Raw genomic sequence first — 27987 nt, 5'->3', positions numbered from 1 at the left:
AACAAAAACAAAAAGCCAGAAATAAAGCTGTGGCTCAGATGCAGAGTGCTAGTCTTAAGCAAAAAAGCTGAGAGACAGTGCCCAGGCCCTGAGTTTAAGCCCCAGGACTGGTACAAAAAAATAATAAAATAAAATAAAACAGCAAAAATAAGTTGGAGGCTGCTTAGCTTTAGGAGGACATTGGGTTTGCCTTTAGTCAAAGAGAGATTATTTTGCTGGGTGCACATAGCCTCCACAGAGTTTTATCTACTTGTCTGTATTCATCTGAATGGGAGCTTTTGTTTTAGTTCCAGAAGAAGGGAGGTGGTTTGGGGCCATAGTAAAGAGATGATAAAGCCAGCTCTGGTAGCTCATGTCAGTAATCCTAGCTATTCAGGAGGCTGAGATCTGTGAATCAAAGCCAACCTGGGAAAGTCTATGAGACTCTGATCTCCAATTAAACACCAAAAAGAAGCTAGAAGTGGAACTATGGCTGAAGTGGTAGAGCGCTAGCCTTGAGCAAGAAAGGTCAGGGTCAGCATCTAGGCCTTTAGTTCAAGCCCCAGAACTGGCAAGAGAGAGACGGCTGGGGAGATAATTGTGGGAACAGATGGCAGTGATAACCCTCATCTTGTCCATGTTTATTTTTATTGTATTTTGTCCTGTACTGGGGCTTGAACTTGGGGCCTTGAACTTTTGCTTGGCTTTTTCTGCTGGCAACAAGATAAGAGTCTATTGGATCTGTCTGCCTGGGCTGGCTTCGAATCTAATTTTATAGAACTCAGTCTCCCAAGTAGCTAGGATTACAGGTGTAAGCTGGCCCATGGATTTTGAAGAGTAATGGAAAGATGAGTGAAAGACTTAAGTTAGCAAGTACCTTGTGAATCAGATGGAGGAGGCTGCATTCCAGATGATCTTGGCTATTTGACCTTGTGGATGATACTCAAGTTTCTTGGCCTCAGGTTTTCCATTATGAAGAAAATAAGTATGTTTAACATGTAAACTCAGTCAAGTTCAGTTGTTAAAATAGAATTACACTCCTCTACACTTTCCCTTACATTCACATAAAATTCACACATGACTGTAGCAGTTGGGGAACAAGACAGAGACAAGTAAGCTGGTATGCTTGATCCAAGCATATGGGAGGGAGAAAGATCCAGAGTTGGAGGTCAGCCTGACACTGTCTCAAAAAAAATATATCACAGGGGAGGGGAGGAAGCAGAGAACATAGAAATCAATCCTGAAAGTTCTTCCAGGGAACCTATTGTACTTAAACTCTAAATTCTCTGATCAGCAAGACTATCTGGCATTGGCACAAATGTCCAGCTTCTCTTAGCCCTAGCTACAGTGGTCTGGGGTTACAGATTGAGCCAAGCTCTCTTGGTTTTCAGGACATCTGTATTTGCTGATCTCTGTACATGAGATTCCCTCTCAGATGGTTGGTTGATTGATTGATATATTGTGCAGGTACTGGGTTTTCAACCAGGCACTATCCCTTTGATCTTTCCTTTCAAAGTTGGCACTCTAGACTTGAGCTCTACTTCCAGCTTTTCTGTGATTAACTGGAGATAAGAGTTTCATGCAGTCAAGCATTGGTGGCTCACACTTGTAATCTTAGTTACTCAGGAGGCTGATGAGGATTGCAGTTTGAAGCCAGCCCAAGCAGTAAAGTCCATGAGACTCTTATCTCCAATTAACTACCAGAAAACTGTAAGTGGAGCTCTGGCTCAAATGGTAGAGCCCTAACCTTGAGTGAAAGATCTCAGGGGCAGTGCTCAGGCCCACAGTTCAAGCCCCACTACAGACCAAAAAAAAAAAAGAAGCTGGGCAATTGTGGTTCACACTTGTAATCCCTACTGGGGAAGCTAAGATCAGGAGGTTTCAGGCAGCTCAGTCAAGAAGTTCAGGAGAAACTATCTTACCAAAAAAGCTGGGTGTAGTGGTGCGTGCCGTGTGTGTGTGTGTGTGTGTGTGTGTGTGTGTGTGTGTGTGTGTGTATGTGTATGTGTGTGTGTATTTGTGTCTGTCATCCCTGCAACATCAGAAATCATAAATAGGAAGATCATAGTCTTGGCTGGCCTGAGTATAAATCAAGACTCTATAGCAAAAGTAATCAAAGCAAGTGGAGTTTAGAGGTGTGGCTCAAGAGTCACTGTACTTGTGTGGGGACCTAAATTCAAACCCCAGTAACTGCAAGAAAAAATGAGAGAAGAGCCTTAAATCAAACTATCATAAATTGAGACCATCAGTATTGTCATTTGTAAAATTTTGAATTTCTTGTTAATCCTGCTCCAAGGTAGTAGGGACAGAACAAGGCTCTCGTGTCTGGTTAGTATATGGCTGTAACTCCATCATCTAGAACTAGGTTCTTTGCATCTTGGCATATTGTAGGAATTCAAAATATATAGGTGAATGAATGAATGACTGCTGGAAGATGCAAGTAGAGGGAAGTAAGAAGTACATCAAAAGTCACAGCTGGGTGCCAGTGGCTCACTCCTTTAATCCTAGTTACTCAGGAAGCTGACATCTGAGGCTCATGGTTCAAAGCCAGCCTGTGCAGGAAAGTCTGTGAGGCTCTTACCTCCAGTTAATCACAGAAAAAGCCAGAAGTGGTCCCGTGGCTCAAGTGGTAGAGCACTAGCCTTGAGCAGAAGGAACTCAAGCCCAGAGTTCAAGCCCCAAAGACCCGCAAAGAAAAAAAAAAAAAAAGAGAGAGAAAAAAAAAATGTGTAGGAGCTGGGATTGTAATTTAATGGAGAACATGTACTTAGCAGGAGAAGCCTTGAGCTCAATGGTACTACAGAGTACCATTAAAGATAATAAAAATCCAAATCCGGACGCCGATGGCTCACACCTATAATCCTAGCTACTTAGGAGGCTGAGAGTTGAGAATTCAGCTTCAAAGTCAGCTGGGTCAGGGAAGTCGGTGAGACTCATTTCCAGTTAACCACCAAAAAAGCCAGACGTGGAGCTGTTGTTCAATAGTAGAGCGCTAGTCTTGAGCACACCCCCAGGAGCGGCACAAGAAAAAAAGAAAGAAAATGCACCCAAAAAGAACCAATGAATATTCTAAAGTCAGAAATCCCCGACTAGAGAAAGTTCAGAATTGAGTTTCAACGGGGGTCCGGCCGGGCGAGGGGGGCGTGGCCAAGAAGGGGCGTGTCCAAGGCGTGTGGAAGGCGGGGCTGGGGCGGAGATAGTCGGAAGCGGGGGCGGAGGCTCAGGAAGTGACGCCCCCAGCCCCTCCCCCGCACTCCGCGAAGGGGACTTCTGTGGGGAGAGCCAGGACCGCGGCGCAGATCCGACGGCGGCGGCGGCGGCAACATGGAGAACGGAGCGGTGTACAGCCCTACCACCGAGGAGAACCCGGGCTCCGCCAGGGGCGCCCGCGGCTTCGCTGCCTACTTCTCGCTGACCCGGCTCCCGTGGTATCGACGCGTTCTCAAGGGCTTGCAGCTGGTGAGTGCGCTCCGAGGGACGGGCCGGAGCCCGGGCGAGCTCGAGCCCTCGGGGGCCGGGGCCGGGGCCGGGGCCGGGGCCGGGGCCCCGCGGGCTTGGGAAGCCGCGCCGCGCGGCCGCTCAGCCGGGGTGCTCGGAAAGCAGCCGTCTCCACACCCCAGTTCCTTCCCCCTCCGCCTGGGCAGAGGGGCGGTGCCCTCCGCCGGCCGCCTGTCCGCGCCCCGTCGCGCCTCGCGTTTCGTCCCTGGGGTCCCCCGCGGGCGACCTCGGGCCGCCGAGCGTGTTTGGGAGGGCGCCGGAAATGGGCCGGGGAGACCCTGCAGGCCCCTGGACGCCTTTCGCGGAGCCTCCGCCGCGACCTGGCCTCCTCCGCCGCGGACACTTGTATCACCCCGGAGCCGGCCTGCGGGCTGCTGAGGGCTTCCTGTTGATCCTTCCCGGCGTTTGCGGGTTTCCTGGAGCTGCCTCGCGGCGAGGGCAGTGCCGCTGCTTCTTGATGGATGGTAGTCTTTTACGTGTGGGCTCGAGGTGCGAAGTGCCCGGGCAGTCCAGGTCGCCACACCTAGGAGAGGGACTTCAAGCTCATTTTCGGCAGTGATAGAGTACCATAAACTTAGGAGAGTATCTTGGAGATTGAATTTAGCATTCAATCGACAATGTCTTCAGCCCCTGTGTACTGTTTCAATCCCTGAGGAGTATTTTCTGCAAGAGGAACAAAATCAGAATACTTAGGATGTTTATGGGTTTGATGTCCCTTCCTCCTCCCTCCTTTCTTCCTTCCTTGCTTCTTTCCTTCCTTCCTTCCTCTTTCCCTTTGCTTCCTTCCTGTCTTCTTTTTTTTTTCTTTTCCTTCCACCCCTCCACCCCCCTTTCTTTTTTTCCTTTTTTGCCAGTCCTGTGGCTTGAACTCAGGTCCTGGGCACTGTCCCTGAGCTGCTTTTGCTCAAGGCTAGCACTCTACCACTTGAACCACAACACCAGTTCCAGCTTTTTCTATTTGTGTGGTACTGAGGAATCGAACCCTGGGTTTTGTGCATGCTAGACAGGCACTCTACAACTAAGCCACATTCCCAGTCGTCCCCCCCCCCCCTTGCTTTCTCTTTCTCTTTCCCTCTTTCTTTTTATTTCTCTCTCTATAAGCCATTCCAGTTAATAATTTGCTTACTGGTTTCCTTAGGGAGAATTTAAAATTCTCACAACTGAGATGACTAGAGATTAAATTCTTAGAATTCAGATGACCTACTTTTATTGGCTAAGAAAGACAGCAGTCAGAAAGTTGTCACTGCTTTTAGCCACCAAAATGATTGTATCTGGGGACAATCGGGAAAGCACTCGGAGACCAGGGATAAAGTGCTCTGAGGAACCCAAGAGTTATTTTGTCCTGTGTGCCTCTCCAGCCTCCCTTCAGTTAGGTCCACCTTGGTTTTCTTTAGGCTCTTAGCAGCCTTCAGACTCTGTCCTTCCACTGTCTCTTTGCATAACCTGTACCTAGACCAAAAGGGCTTTCTTCATTCTTCCCCTTGGCCAGTTCTTACCTGACTTTTTAATATCAACTGTGTGTGTCTGCAGTAGAGTATAAATGTTTCTACATGAATAGGGAAAAGAAGTGCCGTGGGTCTGAAGCATTCTTGCTGATCAAAAGAAATCAGTGTTGGTCTGCTGTTCGTAAGTCTATTTTTAGATTGCTTTTGTATTTCTTCTTTAATCAGAAGTAGTAAGTCTAAAGTACATTTCTGTTACTCTGTGTGGCTTAGTAAATTCCATATCTTCAGAGCAGAACACAACTTGAAATTTCATTGTAGAGTTTTTTTTATTGTATGAAGAGGTCAGTCATTTTGCCTTGAAAAATTTGTAAGAGGGTTTCTGTTTGTCTCCACTATTCCCTAGGACATGGGAAAAGAATAAAAGCTAATGTGTCTTGGTGAAATTGATTTGTTTGTAGTTAACTCATAATGCTAAAAGGATGCTTTCTTTACTATGGAGTTTTAAAATGATTTTTCAATTTTGCTTTTTCATTTTTTGGGGGGGGGGTCCGGTCATGGGGCCTGAACTCTGGGCCTGGGCGCTATCCATCAGCTCTTCAGCTCAAGGCTAGTGCTCTACCATTTGAGCCACAGCACCACTTCCAGCTCTTTTCTTTTTGCTTATGTGGTGCTGAGGAATCGAACCCAGGGCCTCATGCATGCAAGGCAAGCGCTCTACCACTGAGCCACCTTCCCAGCCCTTGCTTTTTCATTTTGATGGTTATCTTTTTGTTCCTGCCTCATTTGCTTTCATGTTATCTCTTCATAATAACAATATATTAAAGTTACCCAGAAAGTCCAAGGAAGTGATAGATGAGCTCCTTCTAAATTGTCATCCAGCCTAGGGCACTAGGAAAGCTCTTCTTTGTTCTCACTTATTTTTTGCATTCTTTTTTTTTTTGTCGGTTGTGGGGCTTGAATTCTGGGCCCGGGCACTGTCTCTGAGCTCTTCAGCTCAAGGCTAGCGCTCTACCACTTGAACCACAACGCCACCTCCAGTTTTCTGGTAGTTTTTATTGGAGATAAGAGTCTCATATGAGGACTTTCCTGCCCTGGCTGGCTCAGCCTCCTGAGTAGCTAGGATTATAGGTGTGAGTCACCAGTGCCCTAGCTTTTTTTGCTTTTTTTTTTTTTTCTTTCCCAGTCGTAGGGCTTGAACTCTGGTCCTGACTGCTGTCTCTGAGCTCCTCAGCTCAAGGCTAGTGCTCTACCACTTTTGAGTTACTGCACTACTAATGGTGTTTTGGTGGTTAATTGGAGATAAGAGTCTCATGGACTTTCTTGCCTGTGCTGGCTTTGAACTGCATCCCCAGATCTCAGCCTCCTGAGTAGCTAGGATTACAGGCGTGTCTGGCTTGTTTTGTTTTTTTGCTGGTCCTGGGGCTTGAACTCAGGGCTTGGGCTCAGTCCCTGAGCTTCTTTTGCTCAAAGCTAGCCTCTACCACTTGAGCCATACCACCATTTCAGGCTTTTTCTGTTTATGTGGTACTGAGGAATTGAACCCAAGGCTTCCTGCATGTTAGACAAGCACTCTACCATTAAGCCACGTCCCCAGCTCCATTCTCTGCATTTAGATTGTTTTACTTTAGATGACTTATTTTTAAAAACTAAAAAGAATTGCACATACCTAGTAAGGAACTGGATGGAGAAAACCATAATCAGAAAAGGAAGCTCAGTATTTTAGCAAGGAACCTACAACCTATGAAATTGTGTTCAAAATGTCATACTTTACCAGGCACTGGTGGCTCATGTCTGTAACCCTAGCTACTTAGGATGAGATCTGAAGATCATGGTTCAAAGCCAGCTGGGGCAGGAAAGTCTGTGAAACATTTATCTCCAGTTAACTACCAATGGAGCCAGAAGTGGAGCTGTAGCGCAAGTGGTAGAGTGCTAAAAAAGCTAAGGACCAGCACCAAAAGAATAAATAACTAGTCTACTTTTATGTGTTTGATTCTCAAATATCCCAAATGAGAAGTGAAGTCTGTACTACAGTTTAAAAATCAGATAATGTGTGTTTGGAAAATTCTTAATATTAAAAGTCCTAGGAGATTGAATTAGATTACCTCTGAGGTTCTGTGTGCATGTGTGTGTGCATGTGCCAGTCCTGAGGCTTGAAGCCAGGGTCTGGGAATGTCTGAGCTTTTTTGCTTAAAGCTAACACTCTACCATTTGAACACACCTCCTCTGGCTTTTGGTGCTTAATTGGAAATAAGAATCATGATCTTCCTGCCCTGCTTGGCTTTGCACTGAGATCCTCAGATCTCAGCTTTCTGAGTAGCTAGGATTACAGGCGTGAGCCACTGGCACCCAGCTTTCTTTTTCCAAATCTCTGGGGCATAGTGGGGCTTACTGATACAAAGCTCACACCTGAGGGGTACAGTGTGGAGCTTATGTATACACAGGAGATAAGAGTAGAACTTTTCTACTTGAATTTTGTCAAAGACTTACCCAAAATATAAGCATTCTCTAACTTGTAGCATATCCTTCCACAGCTGAAGAAGACGCTTAACCGTTGACCAAACAATGTAGGAAGTTACTGGATTCCTAAGTTTTATGCATTTTTAAAGTGTATTCTGTATACAGCTTTGTCCTTATGCTTGTTTATTTAGTGCCTCTCTTAGGGACTGGTCTGTCCCTAGTCTGTTTTGCTCACAGCTAGTGCTCTCCTACTTGAGCCAGAGCTCCTTCTGGCTTTTTGGTGGATAATTGGAGAAAAGTCTCACAAACTTTTCCTGCTTGGGTTGGCTTAAACCAACATCTCACCCTCCTGAAAGAGTAGCTAGGATTACAGTGCTACCAGTGCATGACAGTATACATACTTTTCTATTTATTTTTTATTTTCAACTAAACCAGATAGACACATTTATTGCATCTTATAATCTATTGTCATGACACAATTGCAATCCATCATTATATTTTATTTTGTGAGTTTTAAAAATTTACTTTGATGAAATTCTTTCTTTCTTTTTTTTTTTTTTTTGGTCTGGTCATGAGGCCTGAACTCTGGGCCTGGGCGCTGTCCCTCAGCTCTTCAGCTCAAGGCTAGCACTCTACCACTTGATCCACAGCGCCACTTCCAGCTTTTTTTTTTTTCTTTTTGCTTATGTGGTGCTGAGGAATCAAACCCAGGGCCTCAGGCATGCAAGGCAAGCGCTGTACCACTGAGCCACCTTCCCAGCCCCTGATTAAATTATTTCTGTACTAAAGAGAACTGACATTTGGCAACCTCACAGCATTCTTACAATAAGGCAGGTTCTGCCTGGCCATCCTAAGGGAATCAGAGTACAAAGTTAAATCTGGATGTTTACTAGTTTTCATTTCCAGTTTTAATGGCACTACAAACTATCATCTGTATGAAATTCTCTGCTGCCTCCCCATCACACATAACACTATTCAATCTGTAGTATACTTTTGTATTGACTAGTTTATAGTCAACAGTATAATATGTATGTATTCAATCTGTAGTATACTTTTGTATTGACTAGTTTATAGTCAACAGTATAATATGTATGTGTGGAGTACAAGTTCAGTGTACAAGAAACAATAAGAAAACCATGTTTTATATCATGTACCTGAGCATCACTTTATGTTAAGTTGGTTATGGGGCTTGAACACAGGGCCTGGGTACTGTACCTGAGCTTTTTTGCTCAAGGCTACCACTCATCACTTTTTCTGAGTAGTTTATTGAAAATAAGATCTCACAGACTTTCTTGTCTGGGCTGGCTTTGAACCATGATCCTCAGATCTTAGCCTCCCGAGTACCCAGGATTACAGGCATGAGCCACTAGCCCCTGGTTCTCAAATCTTAATTACATGTGTTAACTTGAAGATGTGAAACCCCACAAAAGTTCACTCCTCCCCCTCCCTCCTCTTCTTTCCTTTCCCCCTTCCCTGCCCCCCCTCCATCTTGGAAGCTTGATTGATAATTTCCTTAATTGTATTTGTGTAAAATTTTGTCATTAGAAGGTACTTAACAGGCTGGGAAGGTGGCTCAGTGGTAGAGTGCTCACCTTGCATGAATGAGGCCCTGGGTTCGATTCCTCAGCACCACATAAGCAGAAAAAAAAAGCAGGAAGTGGCGCTGTGGCTTAAGTGGTAGAGCGCTAGCCTTGAGCTGAAGAGCTGAGGGACAGCGCTCAGACCCAGAATTCTGGCCCCACGACTGGACCCCCCCACCCCAAAAAAAGAAAGTACTTAACATCCCATAAGCAATATTTAGTATGATGACTTCATGTTATTGAGAGCAAACTATTTACCCTTTTTACACATGGGTTATATTTGCTGTTTATTTCTTACCTGACATTTTCTTCCTATCCCTGACCATTTTGAATAACTCATTTCTTGAAGTTTTTCCTTTATCCATTTTTAAACACAAAAAAAATCTGCTTGTAAAATTTTTTAAAAGGACAATTAACTGGGGCTGGGAAGGTGGCTCAGTGGTAGAGTGCTTGCCTTGCATGCATGAGGCCGTGGGTTCGATTCCTCAGCACCACATAAGCAGAAAAAGCCAGAGGTGGCTCTGTGGCTCAAGTGGTACTAGCCTGTAGTTACACCTGTAATCCTAGGTACTCCAGAAGCTGAGATGTTAGGATTACAGTTTGGAGCCAGTGAGGCAGGGAAGTTCATGAGACTCCTTATCTCCAATTAACCACCAGAAAGCCAGAAGTGGAGCTGTATCAAGTGGTAGAGCACTAATCTTGAGCAGAAGAGCTCAGTGACAGTGCCTGGGCCCTGAGTTCAAGTCTAAGGGCTAGAACACACTCAAAAATTAAATACATGACATTCCATCCTTACACTTTTACTGCTAAGATCGTGGTTTGATTAACAGTTTAGAGTATGTTTACAGTAAGGCTGCCTTATTTGCAGTTATTATACACAGTTTTGACTAAGCATGGTAAAATAATGTATCAAAAGAAATTTCAAAACCAAGAATTTTAAATTTCCAAGTGCACATTGTGTGGCTCAGTTGAAGCAGAAGAGTGCTCAGTCAGTCCTGAGTTATTGTCAGTTTTGTTTAAATCATTGTGTGGTCCTTTTGTTTTCTGCCCTTAATTATATGAAAATTTGCTTCCCCAAGGGCAAATGGTGCCCTGGTAAAAAAAAAAAAAAAAGAATGTGCTTAATTTAAATGATTAGATAAAAATATGAGATTTGTTGAAAGGTGCCATGTCTTTGGTGGAAGTTGGGCAGTGTTAATGGGGTAAAAATGAATCAAGCATGTGAGGTACAGCACTGAAACAACTCATCCCAGGCGTGAGTAGGTTTTTCTTAGTGGTATTCTCTTTTTTTTTTTTTTTTAATTAAAATTCACACGTTCTTTATTTAGTTCATATAATACACCGTTTTAAGAGTTCTTTAAAATTAGGTAAAAGAGCATATTAAGTGGCAGGTGTATGAAGTTCCTCTTCCTAAACAATGTCAAAACAAAAAGTTCTGAATTACCAAATGTTAAAAAATATGTAGGTACTATTTCACGAAAGCATAAAGTTACAGGTATTTCCTAAAGAAAAAAAATAATTGTGCCACTTACCTATTTTTGCTGTTTCTATGAACTTTTTTTATTCTGTACATAGGACATTTTTTTACAAAATATGAAGTCTACATTTTTATTACTTATTACCATAAAACAAAGATACAATGTATGTACAATATTAAAAGGAAGCCATCCTAAAGCCACATCTTAGTGGTATTCTCTTAGAACCATAGTCTTGCCCAAGATCTGCTGTGTACTTGCTTTTTAAGTTGTTCTGAGGTTTTTCTTTTCTTTTCTTTTTTTTTTTCCTTTTTCTTTTTCAAATAAAATTCTTTCTGACTTGCTGATGCAGAGATGGTTGCTCCTTTCCTCCTATTCTGGAGTTGTGAAATTCCTCTGGTCTCTGCTTAGTCCTCTGCTTTTGTCTTCTAACTTACCAAGCCAGGCAGCATTCTCTGCACCTCCATCTAAAGTCCATTTTCTCTTGCTAATCTTCATGCAACCACACCTGAGTCCTTCATTTTCCTCACTGTCCCAATCCAGTTAGGTCAACTACTTTATTCCCTTAGATTTACCATGCAAAATATTGACTTTATAATTTGTTTTTCCTACTTCCACCCCATTTTTCTCTTCCTGTACAGATCTGTGTGTCTCGCATTTTGGCTTGAGTCTTGCTTTTCCAATTTGTCATGGTTCAGCTACTCTTGAGATTTTTCTTAATATATGGCGAATGCTCAGTTACATGATATAAAACATGGCTTTCTTATTGTTTCTTGTACACTGAACTTGTACTCCACACATACATATTACACAGTTGGCTACAAACTAGTCAATATAAAAGTGTACTATAGACTGAATAGTGTTATGTGTGATGGGGTGGCAGCAGAGAATTTCATACAGATGATAGTTTGTAGTGCCTTTAAAACTGGGGATGAAAACTAGTAAACATCCAGATTTAACTTTGTACTCTGATTCCCTTAGGATGGCCAGGCAGAATCAGCCTTATTGTAAGAATGCTGTGAAATTGAAGCGTTTGTAAGTGTGACTTCAATTAATAGATACAGAGCAGGACTGGTTGGTTACTTGAGACTGACTGCCTCTGAATGGCTGCATCTTGTACTTTTCTTACCCAGACCAGACAAGAAACTTATGTCATGTGCTACAGATAAGACATTTTTGTCAGGGAGTCTTCAGGAAGTAATCCTAATAATCTTCTTTTTTTGGGTCGTGGGTCTTGAACTCTGGGCCTGTGCACTGTCTCTGAGCTCTTCAGCTCAAGGCAAGCGCTCTACCACTTGAGCCACAGCACCACTTCTGGTTTTCTGTTGATTAATTGGAGATAAGAGTCTCATGGACTTTTTGGCCTGGTCTGGCTTTCAGTGGATTCCTCAGATCTGCCTCCTGCGTAGCTAGAATTACAGGTGTGAGCCACTGCTGACCAGCACATGTTCTGTACTTTTTTTGCACTAACATGTTTTCATTTCTTTGTAATAAAAGTCCAAGAATGCAGTTGCAGGGTCACAGGACAGATACATGTTTTATTTTTGTTTTTTTTTTGGGGGGTCTGGTTGGGGGGCCTGAACTCTGGGCCTGGGCGCTGTCCCTCAGCATTTCAGCTCAACGCTAGCGCGCTACCACTTGAGCCACAGCGCCACTTCTAGCTTTTTTCTTTCTGCTTATGTGGTGCTGAGGAATCGAACCCAGGGCCTCATGCATGCAAGGCAAGCGCTCTACCCCTGAGCCACCTTCCCAGCCCAAGATACATGCTTTTTTTTTTTTTTAAAGGAAAATTATTTTTTAGAGCAGCCATGTCAATGTTGAATTCTTATTATGTACTATGAAATATATCTGTTCGCTTTTGGTACCAGCCTTGCTGCCATTGGTGTGTATGATTGCTTCCCCTGGCCCTGTTGGGAGTGAGGTGGCATTCCGTTTAGCCACAATGAATAATTCATCAGGCATTTTCATGGTTTGGGCACCCAGAAGGAAACTCCCTTGGCTTCCACAGAAGTGCACCAGCTACCAAGTGAATCACTCTACCTTTTTTTTTTTTGGCTTATGATCAAACATCAAGAATCAAACATCATGGGGCTGGGAAGGTGGCTCAGGGGTAGAGCTCTTGCCTTGTATGCATGAGGCCTTGGATTCAATTCCTCAGCACCACATAAGCAGATAAAGCTGGAAGTGGCATTGTGTCTCAAGTGGTAGAACGCTCACCTTGAGCTGAAGGTGAGCTGTCAGGCCATGGGACTGACAAAAAAAAAAAATAATCCAACATCATTGAAACTAATATTGACTGTAGACAGTAATTGTTTCTATGAAAACTATATTGAATGCTTTGGGAAAGCAGAAAGGCAAGTTACTTAAATATTCATCAGCTGAGAAATTTCTTAAGGCCAGCAAAACTGGTCTTACTGTGGAAAGGTTCTGTTTCGCAAGTATCCAAGACCTTGCTTCACTTTCACTGAAAGTAAAAACAGTCTAGAAGTGCTGGTTCATAAATGATGAAAAGGTATTTGCAAATATGACATATAATTTGAAGATGCACCTAAAAAATTTGTAAATGAATGTGCCTTTTTGTTTCAAGTGAAAATAAAGTACTTCAGCTGGACATCAGTGGCTCACACCTGTAATCGTAGATATTCAGGAGGCTAAGAACTGAGGATTGCAGTTTGAAGCCTTCTGGAGAAGGAAAGTTCATGAGACTCTTACCTCCAGTTAATGACCAAAAAGCCCGAAGTAGAGCTGTGGCTAAATTGTTAAGAGTACTAGCCTTGAGCAAAACAACTCAATAGCACCCAGGCCCTGAGTTCAAGCCCCTAGACCAGGACCAAAAAACAAAATAAAACAGGGTGGTGGCTCATGCTAGTGGCTTGTTGCTGTAATCAGCTACTCAGGAGACTGAGGAGTGAGGATCATGGTTTGGAGCCAGCCCAGGCAGAAAAGTCCCCATGAGAATCTTATCTCCAGTTAACCACTCAAAAACCAGAAGTGGAGCTGCAGCTCAAAGTGGTAGAGCACTAGTCTTGAGCAAAAGAGCTCAGGAACATCACCCAGGCCCTGAGTTCAAGCCCCACAACTGACCACACACACACACACACGCACATGCACACGCACACCAATTTAGAGTACATGTGTATTATTCTATGTCCCACTTTGTCCTCTTCCTGACTGCATCTCTTAGTGATTAGCCACTCTTCTTTATTACTACTTCCCCTAGTCACTATCTTCCCTGATTTGCTACTTCAGCTTCCCAGTTGGTTGTCTGCCCCAAGTTTTACACTAGTTCCAGTTTCCTCAATTTTGGAGCTAGCATGGTTTATGAAGTGTAAATCTTGCCGGGAGCTGGTGGCTCATGCCTATAATCCTAGCTACTCAGGAGGCTGAGATCTGAAGATGGCGGTTTAAAGCCAGCCTGGGCAGAAAAGTCTGTGAGACTCTTACTCTTATTTCCAATTAACCATAAAAAGCTGGAAGTGGGCCTGGGAAGGTGGCTCAATGCTAGAGTGCTTGCCTTGCATGCATGAGACCCTGGGTTCGATTTCTCAGCACCACATAAGCAGGAAAAAAAAAAAAAAGGCAGAATTGGCGCTGTGGCTCAAGTGGTAGAGTGCTAGCCTTGAGCTAAAGAGCTGAGGGATAGCACCCAGGCCCAGAATTCAGGCCCCACGACTGGACCAAAAAAAAAAAAAAAAAGCTGGAAGTGGAGCTGTGGCTCAAGTGGTAGAATGCTAGCCTTAAGCACAAAAGCTCAGGGATAGCACCCAGGCCCAGAGTTCAAGCTTCAGGACTGTTCAAAAAAAAATCTTGTCAAATCTAAAACTGGGAGAGAGCAAGGGACGGGGTGACATTGTTCAAAAAGAAATGTACTCATTACCTGATTTATGTAACTGTAACCCCTCTGTACGTACCTAACAATAAAAAAACTAAAAAACTTACCAAATCCAGAGCTTTTAGAGTAGTTGATGTGGGGACTTACATCTGGCCTCTGCTTACCTCTGTAGACTCATGTAATAATTGCTTACTGCTTCTCCTTTCTTCAAACTCTGTATGTCAGCTATGTTGACTTAATTGGTTTCCACAGTTTGTGAATCAGGTAATATTGGGGAATTGTGCCCTGATTTCTCATCTCTAGCCTTTGTGTATATTATTTGTCTGCTAGTAACTTCTGTACCAGTCTTTCACTCCAGAACTGATTTTCTGTCCTTCATGTCTCCACTTTCCTCTGAAAGTCCCTCTGGTGTGATTTTCTTTTTTCTTCTTTTCTTTCCCTCCCCCCTTCTTTTCCTACCTGCCTTCCTTTCCTTTCCTTTCTTTCTTTTTTTTTTTTTTTTTTTGGTGTTGGTTGTGGGGCTTAAACTCAGAGCCTGGATACGGTCTGTGAGTTTTTTGCTCAAGGCTAGTGCTGTACAACTTTGAGCCATAGTGCCACTTCTGGTTTTCTGATTAATTTGAGATAAATCTCACACTTTCCTACCTGGGCTGGCTTTGAATTGTGGTCCTTAGATCTCAGTCTCCTCCAGTGCCCAGCCGCCTCCAGTGCCCAGCTGGTGTGCTTTTCTAACATCCTGATTTCCATGCAAGCACAGTATTGTCTAAATTCTGCCTATATGTCCTTAAAAGCACTTTCACTCTTTAGTTATGTGTAGGTAGAATTCTGATTTTGTTTGTTATAGTCTCTATAAATTGAGTAAAGAGGTGGTAGGCTGAAAAAAGATGGGTCTTGTTAAATTGCAAGACTGGCCTTAAACTCTTGATGCTCCTTTCTCAGTTCCCTCAGTAGCTTGGGCTACAGGCACATACTGAATATTATGGGTTCTCTGAAAAACTTGTAAAATGTTTCACTTCTTTTGTAGCTGCTGTCTCTGCTGGCCTTCATCTGTGAAGAGGTTATATCAGAATGTACTTTGTGTGGAGGACTATACTTTTTTGAATTTGTAAGCTGTAGCGCCTTTCTCCTGAGCCTCCTCCTGCTGATTGTGCACTGCACTCCACTGCATGACCGTGTTGATGCGGGAAAGGTCAAGTCATCTGTAAGTGGGGGAGGTCTAGTCCCTATAGTAAGGGCATAAAACACTGTCTTAAAATCTTGTGAGCTTTTATTGTGTATAATATATGCTTTCAGAATTTAATACTATGAAGAGACACTACCCATTATTCCAGTTCTCTGCTTGTAATCATCTTGCAAAAGATGATGGAGAGGGAAAGTAAGGTGGTGATAAGAGTGGCAAGACTTGGGCTGGGAAGGTGGCTCAGTGGTAGAGCGCTTGCCTTGCATGCATGAGGCCCTGGGTTCAATTCCTCAGCACCACATAAGCAAAAAGAAAAAAGCCAGAAGTGGTACTGTGGCTCAAGTGGTAGAGTGCTAGCATTGAGCTGAAGAGCTGAGGGCCAGCGCCTAGGTCCAGAGTTCAGGCCCACGACTGGAACAAAAGAAAAAAAAAAGAGTGGCAAGACTGCAATAGTTTACTTATTGGGGCTTAGTTTAATTATCTTAAAATGTGTCTACTATTTTAAACTTTTCTTTTTAAAACTTATTTCTCACATTACAGTGTCACTTATTATGAGTTGTATGACTATTATATGTCAGGCATTCTGCTACATGTCAGAGATAATAGTAATGAACTAATAGCTATTTCTGAGGCTTTTCCATAAAACAATGTCCAATTCTATGCTTTGATTTCATTTTATTATGAAAAATGTTACCTGTAGTGCATAAAGAATGCATTTGTAGGGGCTGGGAAGGTGGCTCAGTGGTAGAGTGCTTGCCTCGCATGCATGAGGCCCTGGGTTCTATTCCTCAGTACCACATAAGCAGATAAAGCCGGAAGTGGTGCTGTGGCTCAAGTGGTAGAGTGCTATCCTTGAGCTGAAGAGCTGAGGGACAGTGCCCAGGCCCAGAGTTCAGGCCCCACAACCAACAAAAAAAAAAAAAAAAGAAAGAAAAAAAAGATTGCATTTGTTGATTTCTTGTTAAGAAATTTATCTTGTATTTACTGTATATTAGGGAAGTATTATTTTCACAAAATTAGAGATACTTTTTTGGGGGGGAGTAGTGGAATGTGAACTCAGGGCCCCAATAAGACAGTCTGCTAACCCTATTTCTATTTGTAAGGTTTGGGTTTGTGGGGTGGCAGATGAAATAATTTACTTAAGTCTTGAACTTAATAAGAAAGAATTGAGCAATTTACTTCTTCAGTAGTATTTGAATTGTCAATAGTGATCTGTGCAGAATTATGTATGTTGATATAAATGTTGATACAAAGGAACTCACATCTCTGAGGGTAAGCATAAAAATTGTCATAGAATCCAATTGCTAGTGACTCACACTTATAACTCTAGGTACTCAAGAAGGCTGAGATCTGAGGATCACAGTTCAAAACCAGCCCAGGCAGAAAAGCTCATGAGACTTAAATCTTTTGGCAAAAAGCCAGAAGTGGAACTGTGGCTAAAGTTGGTAGAGCACCAGCATTGAGTAAAAAAGCTAAGGGACAGTGTTCAGGCCCTAAGTTCAAGACCCAGTACTGGCATAAAACAGCCACAGAAATCACCACTGGGCTTTGGTGGCTCAAAAATGTAATCCTCACTACTCAGGAGGCTGAGATCTGAGGACTGCAGTTCAAAGCGAGCCCAGAAAGGAAAGTCTGTGGGCCCAAAGCATGGATAGAATTTGAATGCCAAGTTTATTGAAAAGTTACATGTTGGGGTATAAAAGTAAGTCATTGAAGCTTTTGAAATTAAAAAAAAATGTTTCCATGAGTCTAACTATACTTTATTCCTTCTGTGTACACAGGATTTTTATATCACGCTGGGAACAGGATGCGTATTTTTGTTGGCGTCTATCATTTTTGTTTCTACTGATGGCAGAACCATAGCTGAAGTTGCTGCAAGTGTAGGTATTTTGTATCTGTAACTGCTTATTTTCATTTCCTTAGAGATAGAGAATTTGGGAAGTACTAGGTGAGTTTTACAATATGCGAAGGTAGTTTGTCTTTTATTGTTTAATATTAATTTGAATAGAAAACCTAGAAGTAAATAAATACGATAGTCTTAAAAACACAGAATCTGAACACTGATAGCTCACGCCTGTAGACCTAACCAGGAGGCTGAAATCTGAGGATCTCAGTTTGAAGCCATCCCTGGCAAAGAAATCTGTAAGACTATCTCTAGGTGGGTGCTGGTGGCTCACACCTGTAATCCTAGCTACTCAGGAGGCTGAGATCTGAAGGTCATGGTTCGAAGCCAGCCTGGGCAGCAAAGTCCCTGTGAAACTCTTATCTCCAATTAACCACTTAACAACCAGAAGTGGTGTGTGGCTCAAGTGGTAGAGCACTAGCTTTGAGCACAGATAGGCTAGGGACAGTATCCAGGCCCTGAGTTCAAGCCTCATAACTGACCAAAAACAAAACAAAAACCCAACAAAACTATCTCTAATTAACCACCAAAAACTCAAGTGGTAGAACATTAGCTCCTCTCTAGCAAAAATGCTAAGGGACAGTGCCCAGACTCTGAGTTTCTGAAGTTCAAGTCCCAGTACCAGCACAAATCAAAACAATGGTGACATTGATCAAGGTGCATTACATTCATTGACACGTTGAATTGAAATGCCCTTCGAAAATAGTTTTTAAAAAGCCCAAAGGAAAAAAACATGCAGATTTTTCCAATATATAAATCACATGTTCAGAAAATTTTTAAAAATCTAAAGAAACTGTTTTAAAAGTTTAGTTTTGTTACCAAAAACCCATTATTCCATATATGATCTATAGAAATGATAAAAATTTTTTATCATTTATAAATTTTTCTACAGCTATATGTCAGGTACTGTTCTAGGAATATACAGGAGACATAACTCAACAATTCAGTCCCATAAAGAGATAGGTAGAGGAATAAAGTATATAAAAGTGAACTGGTAGAAATTCATCTAGATAGTGAGACTTAATAATACTAGGTCTTGAACTCAGGGCCTTGTGCTCCACTGTGTAGCCCTTTTGCATTTTATTATTTTTAGTTTTTATTTTAGTTTTTGTTTTTCTCCAGATAGGGTTTTGTTTTGCCCACATCAGCCTCAAATACCTTTGTCAAAAACCCTTGTCTTCTGAGAAGCTGAAATGACAGGCATATGCCACTACACTCAACTAGACCACAGTCTTTAATAGATAATACATATGTTTACAATTTTATCAAGACTGGGGAAACAAAGGAGGAGGCTACAATGCTTGATAAGAAATGTACTCATTATCTTGCGCATGTAATTGTAACCCCTCTGTATGGTATTTTCACAATAAAAAGAAAAAAGAAAAAAAAAACAATTTGGGGCTGGGAAGGTAGCTCAGTGGTAGAGCGCTTGCCTTGCATGCATGAGGCCCTGGGTTTGATTCCTCAGCACCACATAAGCAAAAAGAAAAAAGCCAGAAGTGGCGCTGTGGCTCAAGTGGTAGAGAGCTAGCCTTGAGCTGAAGAGCTGAGGGACAGCGCCCAGGCCCAGAGTTCAAGCCCCACGACCAGACCCCCCCAAAAAAAACAAAAAACAAAAAAACAATTTTATCAAGACTGTCTTCTAAGGAGCACTAGGCAGGAATAGTTTTGTTATTTTTTTGTTTTTATTTTTTTTTTTGCCAGTCTTGGGGCTTGAACTTAGAGCTTGGGCACTTTCTCTAAACTTTTTTGCTCAAGGCTAGTGCTCTATCACTTGAGCCACAGCTCCACTTCTGGCTTTTTGGTGGCTAATTAGAGATGAGAGTCTCAGAGATGTTCCTGCTTGGGCTGGCTTTGAACTGCAAGCCTCAGGTCTCAATCTTCTGAATAGCTAGGATTATGGGCATGTTTTAAAAACACAAGGAAGGCTAGGAATAGTTTATAAGGAAGTTGATTTCCATGTTTTTAACCTCCATATATAACTTTTCCTTTAATATATGTGAGGACTCATCTCTGGAAAGGAATTCAGCCAGTTCTTTTCCACTTTCCCTTTTACAGACACCGTCACTCCTTAAAAAAGAAAAATGTACTTGCCTGTCCCAAATCTTAACTGTTGTGTATTGCCTTAAATTATAAAACAGAACAAAACAAAACACACTTTAGTACATCAAGTACAGCAAAGGAACAATTAAAAATAAGGATCTAGCTTTTGGTGTTTTTTTTTTTTTTGTTATTGTTTTTTTCCAGTCCTGGGCTTGAACTCAGGGCATGGACATTGTCCCTGAGCTTCTTTTGCTTAAGGCTAGCCCTCTACCACTTGAGCCACAGTGCCACTTCCAGCTTTTTCTGTGCATGTGGTACTGAGGAATAGAACCCAGGGTTTCATGCATGCTAGGCAGGCACTCTACTTCTAAGCTACCTTCCCAGCCCAAGGATCCAGTTTTTATCTGTCAAGATTTATGTTTAGAATTCAATTTCTGGATTTCAGAAAAATAACACTGTATATATTATAAATTACACAATAGTTTTAGAGGGCCTGGGACCACCCCGTAATAGAGAATGCTGTTAATGAGGCAAAATACACAAATAGTTGTAGTATGGAGATGACTAAAGGATATAGGGTTCATGTAAATTTTGAATCAAGTGAATGATAAAAATGTAGACTTTTTGTAGGTTTCTGGGTTACACAATCGTAGTCAAGGATCATGAACCCAGTCTGGTACCATTGTTGTGAATGACAAACAGTGGGATAAATCCTTGCACGTTAGCTTGTTTCCATTAGCATTTTGCTTTTAATCAGTTAAGGTTGTAATTAATAGAGTTGCTAGCATATAATAGAATATTAAAATTACCTTTATGATAAAACAACATAAAAGGAGTTCAGAGAGTTACATGGCAACGATATATTTACCTAGTCGTGTGACTTCAATTTCTTAGCACTTTACACATGTAAAAAACATAAAATTACAGCTGAGTGCCAGTTAAATACCAAAAAGCCAGAAGTGGAGCATTAGCTCAAGTGGTAGAGTACTAGCCTTGAATACAAGTTTTAGGTAGTACCTAGACACTGAGTTCAAGCCCCAGGCCCAGCACAAAACAAGAAACAATAAAAGCTACCCCCCCTTAAAAACACAGCTACAATTGTGTTCCTTGACTGGTTCTTGCAATGAGTATTACCTATCCATGGATTCATAAACCAGTCGAAGAGAGTATCACAGTTTGAATAGGGTCTTATATTAATTTCAGTTTATATACTTATTTTTATCACAATTGTGATATGGTGATAGATAAAATACAAGCACAAAATATTCCTATAAAATTCTGGAGGGTAAATGAAATGAAGTTAAAGGAAAATTGAGTTCTAAGAGGGAAAATCAATTTTTTTTTTGTTTTCTTTTTTGGTACTGGGGATCGAACCCAGGACGTTGCACTTGCTAGGCAAGTGCTTTGCCACTGAGCTACATCCCAGCCCGGGAAAATCAAGTTTTAAAAGACAAGTACATACTTATGTAGATGAAGTCTTCAATTGTTTCAGTGTTCAGTTTTCTTTGGACATATTTAATATAGTGACTGGTAGTTTGATGCCAGTAATAGGCTGGAAACTGCCTTTTTTTTTTTTTTTTTTTTTTTGTAGGTCGTGGGTCTTAAACTCTGGGCATGGGGCCTGTCCCTCAGCTCTTCAACTCAAGGTTAGCTAGCACTCTACCACTTGAGCCACAGCGCCACTTCCGGTTTTCTGGTGGTTAATTGGAGATAAGCGTCTCATAGATTTTCTTGTCCAGGCTGGCTTTGAACCTTGATCCTCAGATCTCAGCCTCCTGAGTAGCTAGAATTACAAGCGTGAGCCACTGGTGCTTGGCTTAAAAATTACCATATTTCTTTTATATATGTTTACATTATGAAAAAATAAGGACTTAAAGGAATCAATTTAAAAGGCAAGTAAATAAAAACTGCAAAGTATGTGAGCAAAAGACCAGAAGATAACTTGTCAGGATTGTGTGATGTAGAGGGTCTAGTGGGACTAAAGCTCTGTGGTGAGGACATTGTGGCAGAGATGACATGTGGTCTGTATTTGAAGTATTTCGGAAGCTTACCAGGGAAGTAAAGGGATGCATACATGCCACCAAAACAAAACACACTCCAGACTAGAGAAAGATTGGTTGGAGTGGGCTGATAAGTTGGCTTTGCTGGGGGGCACCCTGGTTATTCAATAGATTCAAGAAAGCAGTTTCGTTAATTGGGCACCTGTGGCATGCCTGTAATCTTAGCTACTCAGGAGGCTGAGATGTGAGTATTGTGGTTCAAAGCTAGATTGAGCAGGATAGACTGTAAGACTTTTACCTCCAATTAACCACCAAAAAAAGGAAGTAGAACTGTGGCTCAAGTGATAAAATGCTAGCCTTGAGTGAAAAAAAAACTGAGGAACCTCAAAAGCCCTGAGTTCAGGCCTCATAGTATTGACACAGACAAACAAAAAACATCAACAATGAATGATAGAATGTGATTTCTTTAGAGAGGTTGGGAAAGTAAGAGCCAGGAGGCTGCAACAGATTGCCATAGAATGTCATAGAGGTGCAAGCCAGGCATGGTGTACATCTGCAGTGCTTGCACGCAGGAGGCTGAAGCTGGAAAATCATGAGCTCAAGGCCACTTGGGCCAAAATGGGGAACCAAAAATGGTTCCCTCATACACAGTTGTGGAGTGGAATCATCACCTACTGTAATGTCCCTTTTAGCTTCCATTTTCCTTAAGGGTTTTGCTAGTTGAAAAAGCTAAATTTGAAGCCTGGTCTTCTGTCTGTCAATAGAATTCTCAGAATGTTTAGTCACATGTTAGAAGAGTACAATGAGGAAGTGATTTAAGGAAGAGGAAGTAGGTAGTGGCGTCATGTAGCTGTGTCATTACAGTGTGACAATTACCTGGAAAACTTTTAACCTCATTTTTTTTTTTTCCAAAATGGAGTTTCTGTTTGACTTCAGTAACTTACTCCATTTTCACCTGGCCTGAGTTGCCTATTTACTCTAATCACATGTATGGTCAGTCTAACCATCACTAAAAAATCCTGTGTTTCATGTCATTTTTAAGGATTTTATTTTTTCCTCTACTGAGTTTGGTTTTATAGATTGACATGTCATATGCTGTATATCTAGGATAGGATATTTGGGCTGTTGTCGAATACTTGCCTAGCATACATTGGGCCCTGGGTTTGATCCCCTGTATCACAAAAACAAAAGGACATTAATAACTTGTGAAACTTTGACTAATAGCTGTTATTCTGGACATTTTTTGTGACTTCTTTCCATTTTTTGGAGGAGAGGAGGCATTACTGGGGTTTTGAACTCAGTTCCTCACATTTGCTAAAGTAGGTTCTCTACACTTGAACCATTCTACCAGCCCTTTTTGTGTTTTTTTTTGTGGGTCATGGGGCTTGAACTCTGGGCCTGGGCACTATCCCTGTACTCTTCAGCTCAAGGCGATTGCTTTACCACTTGAGCCACAGCACCACTTCCAGCTTTCCTAGTGGTTTATTGGAGATAAGAATCTCATGGACTTGGGGCTGGGAAGGTGGCTCAGTGGTAGAGCGCTTGCCTTGAGCTGAAGAGCTGAGGGACAGCGCCCAGGCCCAGAGTTCAGGCCCCCCGACCAGACCCCCCAAAAAATAAATAAAAATAAAAAAAGAATCTCATGGACTTTCCTGCCTGGGCTGGCTTTGGACTGTGATCCTCAGATCTCAGCCTCCTAAGTAGCTAGGATTACAGATGTAAACCACCAGCGCCCGGCAATGTTGGTTACTTTTTGAAATATGTTTTTCTTTATGCCCAAGCTGTCCTGAACTGCATTCCTTCTATGCTTTCCTGAGTCTTTGGGATGACAGGCATGTGCCACTGTGCCCAGCCATTGTGCTGCTTCTATAGTTGTTGGATGACAAGTATGCATGCCATTGGTTGAGATGGAATCTAGTGAACTTTGTCCAGCCTCAAACTGCAATCCCTTGATTTCTGCCTTCCAAGCAGCAAGGATTATAGAGTCGAACCTCTGTGACTGACACTTCTTTCTGTTTTTTTCTTTTTCTTTTTTTTTTTTTTTGTGCTGTTCTGGGACTTGAACTCAGGGCCTGGACTCAGCTTTTTTGCTCAAGGCTAGTGCTCTACTTCTGGCTTTTTAGCGGTTGATTGGAGGTAAGTCTTATGGACTTTCCTGCCCAGGTGGGTTTGAAAAGCAATCCTTAGATCTCAATCTCCTGCATAGGATTACAGGTGTGAGCTACTGCTCCCAGCCACTTCTTTCCATTTTTTGATGGCCTAACTTTTTTTTCACCATTCAAAAGTAGTAGATATTGGATAAAATTGATAAATGAGCCAGGCACTGGAGGCTCACGCCTGTAATCTTAGCTACTCAGAAGGCTGAGATCTGAGGATTGAGGTTCAAAGCTCAAAGCCAGCCTGGGCAGGAAAGTCCGTGAAACTCTTTCTCCAATAAAACACCACCAGAAAACCGGAAGTGGCTCTGTAGCTCAGGTGGTAGAGCGCTCGCCTTGAGCTGAAGAGCTGAGGGACAACGCTCAGGTCCAGAGTTCAAGCCCCATGACCGACAAAAAAAAAAAAAAAAAAAGATAAATGGTCTTGCTTGCTTGATGTACTCTCAGAGCTCAGTAGGAAATGTGAGATTGTATCTTGTTCTTCTCACGTACATTTTTCTTCTTTTGCTTCTCAAGTTTGGATTTATAGCAAGTTTTATGTTCCTGTTTGACTTCATTGCTATGCTGTATGAAAAACGACAAGAGGCCCAGCTGAGAAAACCTGAGACTACCAAAGCAGAAGCCCTCACAGAACCACTGAACGCTTAAAGCTGAGGAGCTATGAAGCAGAAGACTTCACCCACACCCGCCCTGGCATGAAGCTTTCATGTGTCTAACTGTTTAAGCCTAGGGCAGGGGCAGGAGGGCAGTGCTGTCAGTATTGGACTTTATGGCTGTCACTGCAAATTAGGTTGGAGGGGTTTTTATTATTTTTTAAAAATTGGCTACTAAAATTGGTCTCAAATGCAGGATTTTTTTAGGAGAGAGGGATTGCTTGTTTAAATCACATAGGTCCACTGATGATAAATGATTATGTTGCTCTGCTACAGGGCATTCTGTTATGTGGCTTAGCTTCTAAATTACCATGTAGTACTGTGTAAACAGCATGGTTGTATTCAGCCATTTAGAAGTTTGTTTTAAAATTAATTTGCTTAGCTATTAATGATTACTGTTGAAGATTAGATTATGTTCTGTTATTAGAAAAGTAATGTTTATTTAAGAGATCCATATTTAAAATATTGGTGTTAGGGTTTTTTCTTAATATATAATACTTGGCCTTACTGTATCTCACTCAGCTTTAAACTTACGGTAACCGTTTAGAATACTCACTTTTTCTGAGACTTTGTATAGCTTACTATAAAATGTATGGAAGATGTTGGTATTTTATATGTATAAAAGCAACATCAGCAACCTCATGATTATATTGCACTTTGGTTGGAGATGTATAACACATAGAAAAATAGTAAAAATAGATACTATACCTAAAGACCAAAGAAAGGCTAGACTTTTGCCCACTACAGTGGAAATATAAACAGACTTCAAACACTTAGTGCGTATGTGAAGAGGTGAGTTCATATTGAGGTAGAAACCAGTCAGTCATCTTGTTGGCATGTTTTGTTTCTACTGGAATAATGCAGCTCTACAGGCTCTCAGGATTTTCTTTGAGCTAGTCTTTTTTGTTGTTGTTGTTTTTGTTGTTGGTTGTGGGGCCTTAACTCTGGGCCTGGGCGCTATCCCTCAGCTCTTCAGCTCAAGGCTAGTGCTCTGCCACTTGAGCCACAGCGCCACTTCCAGCTTTTTCTGCTTATGTGGTGCTGAGGAATTGAACCCAGGGCGTCAGGCATGCAAGGTAAACACTCTACCACTGAGCCACCTTCCCAGCCCCAGTCATCGTCTTCTTTCTTTCTTTTTTTTTTTTTTTTTTTTACCCACAGCCCTTGATTTCTCTCTAGGTGCTCCTTTTTCTGACTTTGGGTCAGGATGGTCCATGTTCTGCTTCCCCATGTGAGGTGAGCTCTGACTCTTATTCTTGCATGTTGTAGGTAATGTGTTTAGGGTCCAGAATCTTGGGCCCTTGTACTTGGAGCAGTGTGTAGCAGTCACTTGTGGGTCTTACTTCCCATGTAAGCACTGCTGGAGTTTCTTCTTGCAGTGATTCTCTGGAGACCTTGTTCACTGTAAGACTACTGATGGTATAAAGGAATATACACACCATTCACAAGACTCCAGAGCTGGCCAAATTGTCTATTGCAGGTCTTGGGATATATGCCTTTTTTGCCCAACTTTGCAGGCTAGAACTTTTTTATCCTCCTTCTAGAGTCTTGCCTAAGACTCCAGAACTACAGGTGTACCCATTAAATCTCCCTGTACTTTGGTAGGGGTTTCATAGGCTAGGTTTTCTCTGAAATAATGGAATCATGTTTCCAGGGATACATTTTAATGTCACCTCTAATGTCATCTTTTTAGTTTTTCAGCTGTGTATTTTCACGCTTAAGAAGGGTTTCAGTTCTATGGATGGCTCAGAAATGGGTCAGACATGGCTCTGCTCTGTGTTACTGAATCAACTTGTGTCAGAGTGGAAGTCCTGGTGTTAGTTTTGGCATCACTGCTGCCTGCTTGGGACATAATGAAACCAGTGACAGATGTTTTTTACTGGGCTTGTCATTTAAGTGAGGAAGAAGAGCTGGGCCTTGGGAGCAGAGTAAAGACTGATTCAAAGGTAGACACCTGTAAAATTTCACATCAAACTCTGCTGTTGGTCATTTTAAATGTCACCTACAGCCATTTAGATCTCACAGCAACTTACACGGGCTATCTCACTGTGTCCATCTGTGTCAGTTTTCTATTACCGCAACAATATACCCAGACAGCAACTTAGGAAGAAAAGAAGATTTATCTTGGCTCAGAGTTTTGGGGATTTCTGTCCATGGTCACTTGCCCTGTTCCTTTGGTGGTGTGGTGAGGTGTACCTCAGGTGGGGAGTGTGTGATAGAGCAGGTTGCTCACCTCATGGCATCCAAAAGCACACAGAAAAAGTCAGAGACTAAGGCCCTACAGTTGCCTCCAAGGGCCTAACACCTCCCACTAGCCCCCACCAGGAAAAGTCTCCAGCATCTGGCATCCGAGCCTTTGGGGGCTGTGGCAGCAGCTGTGCTGTGGGCTTGGGTGGGATTGGCAGGCATTCCAGTAGCCGGCCTCGCTGCAGGAGCTGCTCTCTCAGGTTTCCTTAGAGCAGAAGAGGCTTCTTGTTTGCACACTCAGTCTTATCCTTCTAGAAAAGTACTTTGTTCACTTGTTTGTTTTTTTCCACTCTTAGAACCTTCCATTTATTCTGTTGTGAAAGGAGATGGATTACAAGGCCCACTGTAGTAATAAGCATGCTCTCCAGGACTTGGGACCAGAAGTGGGCAAACCTTAGTAAACTCAGATATCAAGTAATTTTTTTTTATTAACAGCTGTGGTAAATTTGTTACATTTTATAGAAATAATTGTTTAGAATGCTTTTTAAGAATTATAAGGGAATATACTTACAGTGTAAAGTTTTATAATTACTATACTTAAATTATGCTTTATTTGGGGACTGGGAGATGTATTTTTACATTGTTTATGGCCAATCATTTTTGTATTTGTCAATTTAAATCCTGTGGGTCTTTTTTTATTTCAATGTCAAATTTTGAAGTGTACTTTTAAATAAATCCATTTAATTAAAATGTTTTCTTTCTGTAGACATTTATTAGTCATTAATAAAATCATGACATTTAATAAAGCACTGTTTGTAGTTGTAGGAGCTGGCTGTACAACTTTCTTCTTCTCTTCCTTCTCCTCCACCTCCTCCTCTTTTCACCCCTCCCCCTCCTCCTGGGCTTGAACTCAAGAGTTTGGGAGTTCTCCCTTAGGTGTTTGACTCAGAGATGGTGCTCTGTCACTTGAGCCACTTCACATCTGGCTTTTTGGTGGTTAACTGGAGGTAAGAATCTCATGGACTTTTCTGCCTGGATTACCTTCAAACTGTGATCCTTAGAAATCAATTTCCTAATTAGCCAGGATTACAGGTATGAGCCACCAACCCCTGGCTGTACAACTTTGTTGAGTGCCTGTGTAGAATGCTAAAGTGTCGGCCTACCTCCCGAGGTTAAGGGGAGAGGCTAGAAAAGAAAAAGTACGTTTTTATGGATGAGCAGTTCCTCTTGTTGGGAGGTTACATTCATGTTTACCAGTTTTCTTTTTCTTTTGTATTTTTTGCCTTTGTTTGTTTGTCCATCCTAGACTGGAACTCAAACTTTGTATCTGACACTTGTTGGCTGATGCTCTAACACTTGAACCATACTTCCAACCCTCACCTAACATTTTCAAACAATTTTTATTAGCTTCCATTTGTTACCTAGAGGGGGATTTCACTGTTACATTTCCACATATGTTTACAATATATGCTGATCAATTTCACCCCATCTGTCAACCAATGTAAACAAAACATTTTTACTGGGTGTGGTGGTAATAGGCTTATAAACTTAGCATTTAGAAGGTTGAGGCAGGAGGGCCCTGTGAAGTTTGGGGCCTAG

The 27987-nt window shown here is 42.0% G+C and overlaps 1 protein-coding gene across 1 annotated transcript; it reads left to right on the top strand.

The window, feature by feature from the left end:
* The first annotated feature begins 3247 nt into the window (after positions 1-3247).
* Cmtm6 (CKLF like MARVEL transmembrane domain containing 6) lies at positions 3248-27139 on the top strand. The gene is made up of 4 exons (XM_070006491.1): positions 3248-3438; positions 15291-15467; positions 17228-17326; positions 24065-27139. The coding sequence occupies exons 1-4, from the start codon at positions 3304-3306 to the stop codon at positions 24194-24196; spliced, it is 543 nt and encodes a 180-aa protein (XP_069862592.1). The 5' UTR covers positions 3248-3303; the 3' UTR covers positions 24197-27139.
* The last annotated feature ends 848 nt before the right edge of the window (positions 27140-27987 follow it).

Source organism: Dipodomys merriami, unplaced genomic scaffold (genome assembly GCF_024711535.1).
Source record: "Dipodomys merriami isolate MVZ:Mamm:240054 unplaced genomic scaffold, mDipMer1.0.p SCAF_7, whole genome shotgun sequence".
NCBI classification, from domain to species: Eukaryota; Metazoa; Chordata; class Mammalia; order Rodentia; family Heteromyidae; genus Dipodomys; species Dipodomys merriami.
The sequence above is the reverse complement of the archived record's forward strand: the minus strand, read 5'-3'. Positions and strand labels throughout refer to the sequence as shown.